The sequence below is a fragment of the Gracilinanus agilis genome, chromosome 1 (assembly GCF_016433145.1).
Source record: "Gracilinanus agilis isolate LMUSP501 chromosome 1, AgileGrace, whole genome shotgun sequence".
NCBI classification, from domain to species: domain Eukaryota; kingdom Metazoa; phylum Chordata; class Mammalia; order Didelphimorphia; family Didelphidae; genus Gracilinanus; species Gracilinanus agilis.
Window position 1 is genome coordinate 77809879 of NC_058130.1, and position 8432 is coordinate 77818310.

Genomic DNA, 8432 nt, shown 5'->3' on the forward strand with positions numbered 1-8432 from the left:
AACACTGCTGTGATAGAAAAGATCAGTTTTTCCCCCCAGCATCTCAAACTCTGAGTACATGCCCTAAATCCAAATCTCCACACTGAGTCCTCTAAATAGTACCAATCAGATACATATCAATTCTACAAGGATTTTATTTCATTTTATTGAGTTCTTAGTTGCCCAAATATTCACTATAAAAGTAGCAAGGACAACCAGAAAAAAAATGGAATTTCTTTAGATCTTGTGCCACATTATGCTTGTATAAGTGACTGATTTCCCACATTTAGGATTGTGATTATGTATTATGATTTGAGCTGACTTTCATAAAAAAAAGGAGACTACAAACAGTCAGATTTCCTGTTAGAAAGTGAATGGATCCCTAAAGAAAAATGAACCTTTGCACACTTGAATGAGGAACAATGAAGAATGGACATTTCCCTAATGAGGGCCTCACTTTGGCAATTCATTAAACTCTGCAACTCTGCAAACCTGTGGCCACCTCTCCATTAGGTATCAGAAGGTGGGGCGAGGGGACAACCAGAAGGCACCAGGCGAAAACGAAATATAATGATATACTCCATCATGCTAAAGCTACTCCTCTACAAAATTGAATCTACTGACACGAGGCAGACATGTGCAAATGAAGACACTCTGTGAGTGAAGCGACCCCATTCCTAGAATGTTATACCAAGAAAAAAAAAAAAAGAAAAGGAGTATTTACCATAGCAAAGAAACAGTGCCGCACTCACCAGTGAAATGTGCACCTAACAGAGTTCAGGGTAAACTGTCTTTCTCTCATGACTTCAGATCTTCAAAGATTTGGAAATGGAGATAGACCATAAGATGCACATTCAAACTCATGACTAACATATCTCAGAGAGGTGAACAGCATCAAATACCACCTGCCAGAGACACCTCCTCAAGTTTCCACTGATGTCTGTAGTAAAGAAGAGTGTGGACCAATTTGCCATACAGCAATAGCTTGTACTTATAAAAAAGGCATGAAGAAAAAATTGACTCCTTTGGGGAATACCGATGAGACAAGAGACCCTTCCTTTTATCCCCTAGCCACAATGGGTTCAAAAAAACGATTTAGAGTCTGATTCACTGGATCTGAGAACCAAGTATTTGCATCAATCAGGAAGCTTCAGGGGCAAAAGCAAAATTTGGAAATGATGGTAAACACCACCACCAAAGACCATGCATGGATAAAATGGAAAAATTTCAGGTCTCGTTTTCTCAACTTTTCCAAGAGGTGATTCATGACATCCTTTCGTTGATATGACCCATAGAGAGGTTGCTACCCATTTAAGACAGTTTTAAAAAAAAGTAGACTAAGAAGTAGTTATTTTCATAGCTGGCTATAGACACCTACCTGTACCCAAGTTCCCTCCTTCCATAGGTGCTATTTAGAAGACACAATGAAAAAGGATTTGCCCATCTGTTTCCTTAAATCTCACTTTAGATTCATTCCCCCCATGCATTTCACTTGTAATAAACAACATTTCATTTCAAGTATTTCAAATTTCCTGTGCTGAATATTTTCCAGATCAAAAGATAACAAGTTTCAAGTATTATGTAAAATATAAAGAATGGCATGGCACACTGAAAGTCTAGAGATCTGAGTCTATTGCACCAGAAACTGTTATTCTCCTTTTACAGGAGAGTGAACTAAGGTTCAAAGTGATTGATTTTTGAAGAGGAGTCACAAGATGGTTTTTTTCCTAAATTTATCAAATAGAAGAATAATCACACACACACACACACACACACACACACACACGAATAACAACAAAATTGAGTCACTCAACAAAATTGCAAAGCCAATGTTTTGACAATCTTAACCAATGGCAGGGATCTCAATTTTTATTTAGATGTCCTGGTTGCACCTTTTTTAGCTTTTACAAATATGTCATTACCTATCTTTTGCCATCATTTAGAAATACTATAGATTAGAGACCCCAATAAAAAGTTTGATTATTGTCAATTTCTATTTTCCTGAAGATGAGATCCTAAAATTTTTTTCAATTTTTCTCTGTAACCTACCAACAAATCTGAGTTTTAATTCCAAAAATTTAAAAACAAATTAACCTGATGGTTATTAACCCCTTTGCTTGGACTATCTGTGCCTCAATTTTGTAGCTGTAAAATAGTATGATCAGATAGACATCATATTACAAAAATAACAACCAGTGTTTAAGTGACTATAAAACTACTCTGAGAATATAAAGTTTTATGTACATTCTAAAGAATAGTTAGTTATATCGTCCCAGAACAGGTGTATGATACAAATCTCTTCAACGATGTACTAGAAACGGGGTAGAATTCTAAAAAAAATCCTTTCATTTTTCTCTTTCAGAGGAAATGTGCCTTAACAAAGTGGGCCTAAAAGTGACTTAGTGTGGATCCTTTGTGAATTGGGTAAAATTGCATCAACTTCATTTAGAATTTTTGCAACAAAAAAACTTAGGAATTCTATTTAAAACTATGTTGTTCTTGGGAGTCTTGGCAAAAAAGCACCATTATTTTACTGATGAACACACAATATTTCCCCCACACTTGACAAGTAGAACAGTTCTGGGTTAAAAGCCTGTTTAACAAACTAATCTCAGTATTATCCCCTTTTATTCAACTGACATTTAAAAAATAATATGGCATTATTTACATTAGGGAGGTGATGTGACAAATACCCCATCAAAATCAAGAAAAAAAATTTAATTCAATCCAAAAAAATTTTAAATTTCATGGTAATAAAATCTTTAATGCATAAAGTAAAACTGAATTGTTTTGGTATTGAATTAGTGAAAAAAGCTTCTCTATTCAGAAGAAATGTTGGATTTTTAAGCCTCTTTTCAATCAAATCACAAATGTTAGTCTTGATTTTTAGAAGACTTAAATGCTTGGTTAGACCAGCCTTGGTTTAGAACATCTTCTCAAGAAATTTCTCAAAGGGTCAAATTTAATCCTTGGTACCTTCTGTAGTGAACTTAATGATTCCATCCTGTGAAATGTTAACTGTTAATCTTGGACAAGAATTATTCTAGAACTCTTCAGATTTGGAGATATGAATCATTATATTCATCAGATATTAGGGGCAGTTGACGATTGCACTTCTGGTCAGCTATAAAACAAGCAGTAAAGTTTCCAAATTGTCCTTTCCCCATATGCTTCAACCATCACCTTGGAACAAGAGTGAACGAACAATAGAAGAGCATCCGACTGACATGAAATGTTAAAACTTAGTAGATTTCACATAAAATTATCAGATTTGAAACCCATAATTTGCATTTTTATCAAAAAAGGGGTTATATGTGTTCCTTTGAAATATATTTGATACACCACTGCAAGTCATCTTATATATCCATAATATGTGTGAAAAATTCATTCTTTGTTCAAATATAAGGTTTTAATGATGCCAAAATATTACCTAATTGATCTCTGTTCTTGGTATTATGTCACAAATCACTTAATGTTAAAAGCTGAGTGGAATAAATAATACTGCTAAAAAAAACAACAACCTGGAATTGCTGCTTTATCACTTCTAGGAGATTGCAGAATTCCTATATAAGAATTTCATTTTTTTCTTCAATTTACCCCATTTCTCCTATGGGAAGTATACACTATTATCTTTATTTCTGAGTTCATTTAATAAAGACACAACAATCAGGAAGAAAGAGCACCTTTGCCTCAGGGTTTTATTTATTTAAATTTTCTTTTTTTTTTTTTTTGAGGGAGGTGATACATGTGAATTAAAACTTTAACACTAATATTGATCATCTGGAAATTTGCCATGTATTTTTCATATATTAAATATCTTCAACAATCCTTTTTTCTTAGTAGAAGTCTATTAAACTAGTGAGAGAAAGTTTTGTTGTTTTTTTTTTGCTTCTCAGCTCAGATGGAACCTTAACTGGCAAAAGGTAAAAGTAATTGTAAGGATGGTCAAAGCAGAAATGGTGTGCAGCAAGTACAGTCATTTAATGCCACTCAAATGTAAGCTGTTACAGAAAAGAAAATGGGGCTGGCAAAGCCTCTTTATTGGATACCAATGCTTGCTCATGTCCCCATAAAAACTGTTACCTGCATATAATCCAAATATCCTAATGTATATCCAAAAAACTGGAATTAAAATCACATCTACACAGGATTCCTTACAAGTCAGTTACGATACTAAAATTTTTTAAATTTTCAAAATAATATTGAAAGTGTCCATTTTGTTCTCTATGCATATATACATACACATATGAATAACATGATTTATATATCTATGCATATATATGGCCATATACATGCATATACATATATGGTAGCTCATCTTCAATTGGCAAAGAGAAAATACATAGGTAACTTTTAAAAACTTTGATCCATGCCTTTTACAGGACTTAGTCTGTCCATCTGTAATCATCTCAAAGGGTAATTGAAATGTCTTCTCAAAATTAAGAAAAGAAACTAGTTTTTATAAGTGACAAGCTAGATGGGAAACTCATTTTTCTTGTCCTCCATCTATATTTCTTTCTTTCTTTCTTTCTTTCTTTCTTTCTTTCTTTCTTTCTTTCTTTCTTTCTTTCTTTCTTTCTTTCTTTCTTTCTTTCTTTCTTTCTTCCTTCCTTCCTTCCTTCCTTCCTTCCTTCCTTCCTTCCTTCCTTCCTTCCTTTCTTTTTTTATAAAGAAAAGCACTTCTTTATATAGAATTAGATCCGACACGACTTTCTTTATGCTAACTGCGCTCTGCTCAGGACTAGCCCAGTGTTTCAACTGGCAGCTTGCAGCTACAGGAGCATCTGCATCTCAGCTAAAAACAACTCCGGTACAAATGGGAACGCACGCATTTTGCAGCACACATTGGTCTATTCAATCAGTTAATATTTTCATCCCAGACTTTCTTCCCCAGCTACAAAAGTACCTTCCCCTTCCCTATAAATGAGAATGGAGAAACTTAGACTTGAGCTTCTTCTTAAAAGAACTTAGGAGCGCCAGAAGAGACTGACAAGGTTATTTCCCCCCCTTACTGCGCATAGATGTCTTTATTTTATTCATTTTATTTTACTTCTATTTTTCCGAGGCTATGAATTAACTACTTAAAGGCTGACTTCACTTTTGGAACTTTCAAGAACCATTTCTTTCTATTTCCTGGCCTGTCCCGGGTGCTGCCCAAGTTTCTTTTCTGCTTGGGATAAACTTCTCTAAAGCTGCAAGTAGAATAAAAGGGACTGTCTGGAGTGGCAATATTTACTTGTTATAATGACCTGCTTACTTAGACTTTGTAATCTTTCCAGCTTTCTTTCACAATGACTTCCTGAAATTGCTCAGCTCTCATTGTTCCCTATTTCTTCTTCTTTTTCTACCCCCCTCCTTTTTTTTTTTTTTTTTTTTTTTTTTCTCTTTATCTCTCTCTCTGTCTCTTTCCTGCGCACTTTGCTGGGACTGGATTGCATATCGAGTAGCGTGTCTGGCTCAAGACTTCAGCGAGCACCCTTCAAAAAAAAAGTCGATTCAACTCCAGGCAGAAGGAAGACCATCCTGAAAACCTTTCCCCTCCCCCTCAAGACTATTACGCCTCTCAAAACTTGTCCAGAAAATGCAAGGGAATTCAAGTGAATAGCTAGCGCACTTTGGTGTAGCTCTCTGAAAAAGTTACAAACTTTCATGTTGCAAACCGTTCCTCTTTCCTTTATTCTTATTTCTCTATGCAATTCTCCTAGCGCCCGCCGGCAACCCCCTTACTCACCACCCCCTGGCCAAGCAGAGAGCCTCCAAATGTCTCCAAAAATAGAAATCATGATGTGCTGCAGAATACATCAGGCGACCCCCACCAGTCCCCCCAAACACACGCACTCGCGCCCTCCTTCATCTCCGAACCCTAGTCGTGCCCTAAAACGAAGCTAGACCCCAAACTCGTAAGGGACAAAACAACAACAATAACAAGAAAACTTTTCTGCAGCGCGAGCGCGCAAACAGGTGTTTTTTTCCCCACCCCATCAAACCAAAAAGGAAAAAAAGAAAGAAAGGAAGGAAGGAAGGAAGGAATGAAAGAAGGAAGGAAGGAAGGAAGGAATGAAAGAAGGAAGGAAAGAAGGGGAAAACCCAATTAATGACACATGGTAAAAGCGGAGCTCTGTGAAGGAGAATGCTGAACCGGCTGGTGGCACTGACCCTGGCCGCCGAGCGCCCGCCTGAGGGGGAGGCTCCGGAAGCGGCGGCGGCAGCGGCGGCGGCGGCGGTGCTGAGCGGTGTACGGTACCTGCTTTGGCCGGGGCTGGCAGAAGACAGCTCTCCCAGTCCTCTCCAGCTCCATGTGCTGCTGCTCCACCTCGCAGCAGAGCCGCTGCGGCAGGAGGCAGCTCCGCTCTCGGTCCCTCCCCTCTCCACTCCACTTCCTCATTCCAATGCAACATCACTGCAGCCCGCGGCCAGCTCCAGGCATTTCGCCACTGCTACTATCCTGCACCTCACAGCCTTCATTTAAGGACTAGGCAGGCTGCGGCGGCGGCGGCGGCGGCGGCAGCAGCAGCAGCCAGCCCTGGAGGTAGCAGGCTCAGTGATGCTGTCAGAGGACGGCACACCCCTTTCTGCACCGATGGGCCTGGACATTAGAAAATTGCACGGGCATTCTCTGAGCCCCAGTTCTTAACCCTTGGGGTCCCACAGCATCCTCAACTTGGGGACTTTCCTAAGAGAGTGTGTGCCCGCACGTGGAAAGTCGGGATGGCTATTGTGTGTTTACACCAGCTGGATGGTGTATGCCTAGGTATATACGTATACAGATATATTAATATATAGAAATATTTTTTTTGAGAGAAAAGTTTATGTCACCACTTGCTTGTGCACTCACACATGGACCTGTTTACTAAAAAAGTAACAGTTGGAAAGAAGACACTAGTACAGTCTTTAGATATTTCCCATATTTTAGCAGCAATCCAAGATGCTGAATTTTCCCCCAAGCCAAAGAGGGGCCACTTGGAATTTCTTTTCTTCTCAGTTCTGGCTGTGAGGCCTCAAGGTTCAAATGATGAGAAGAGACTTACATAGGTGGGGGTGTGGAAAAATGTGTGTGAAAGCCACCTGTGTATGGAAGATTCCTAACAGCCAATGGAATATCACTTTTCTTGTTTCCCTCCCACCACTAAGGTAGAAATGAGGGATCCTTCCCCCTTTCCTTTCCCTAAGCTTGGTACACAACTTACAGCCAAGCCTCCCAGAAAGACTGAACTCATTAATAGGTTATGCAGACAGCCAGTTACATAGTCGGATGTGAGGAGCATAGTGACCCACTAGCCCCTAGAAGAACCCTCACAGTACCTGAAATTCCCACCATCTGTCACTCCATTGAATTGGGGCATTTTGACTCTGGAAACACCTATGAAAATGCAATCATGATAGTTGGTAGATTATCAGCATTCACAAGTCAATTAGCAAAGATCAAGAAGATATAATCTAGTACACAAGAAACTTCCAAAAGGATGGGCCAGGACAAGTACATTTTGATTGATATGAAGTGGGAGACAGACAAGTCCCAATAGGAGAGCTTTGCCTAGAGAGGTCAGACGAGGTGCTTCAATAGGAAGGTAATTGGGTGGTGGTGATAGCAGTGGGGGAAGTGGTTTAAAGACAACCTTAAGTTACTTAACAATTTTACTTTCTGGCATGTGTCTTCCACATACTGTAAGGAATAACCAGAATTTAGCTTAATTTCCTTGTGAAATCCTTTCAATATTTAGTTATCTCCCTCTTTCCTCATTCCATTTAGATATGGAAAACAATAAGTGCTAGAAAAAAAGGACCTTAGTATACCTTTATCTTTTAAAGGGTGAATAAACTGAGGCAGAAGAACTTAAGTGATTTGTACAAGTTCCTAATGCTAATAAGTAGCCATGGTAGAATTCAAATCTAGGTCTTGAGACTAATAAAAGCAGTGCTCTAACACTATGCTACCTCTCACTCCAAGAAGTTCCCTGGCAGTAGTGGGAGGTTTTAAACTGTTCTGAAAAAAACTTAACATTTTTGTCTGATGTCCCCCACCCAATTATTTATAAATAGCCGAGGAGGGGAGACATTCAGCCAGAGTGTGGCTGTCTCTAAAAGTGTCAGTGTTCCAAATCATAACTCAAATTTCTGTAGTGCTTTAAGGTTTGTAAAGCACTTTCCTCAGAATCACCCTTTAAGTTGCTTCAAGTATGTATTGTTAATTTCCATTAGTAGATGAGAGAGTTAAGTTTCTCCCTAGGTACCTCTCTTTCCCTTTCAGATCCAAGCCTCAACCCCCAGGGAGTGGGGGTGGGAGAGGAAGCTCAATCACAAGAGGCAAACTCTTAAGATTAGGATCCTCTAATAGCCATTCATCATTTCAGTTTGAGGTGAGATTCCCCTAACTTGTATGGCTCCCTTTGTCAGACTGTTCTTTCCTTCCATACCTAAGAGGGATGTTTGAGAGGGGATGATACTACAATAGA

At 38.7% G+C, this 8432-nt stretch overlaps 1 protein-coding gene across 1 annotated transcript in view; it reads right to left on the reverse strand.

Annotated features, from left to right (window-relative positions):
* The window catches only part of IKZF1 (IKAROS family zinc finger 1), a 124536-nt gene extending 118159 nt beyond the window's left edge, over positions 1 to 6377 (reverse strand). Inside the window, exon 1 of the mRNA XM_044671580.1 lies at positions 6224 to 6377. Within this exon, the coding sequence (XP_044527515.1) occupies positions 6224 to 6377 (154 nt within the window). The remainder of the gene's footprint in view (positions 1 to 6223) is intronic.
* Between the last annotated feature and the right edge of the window lie 2055 nt (positions 6378 to 8432).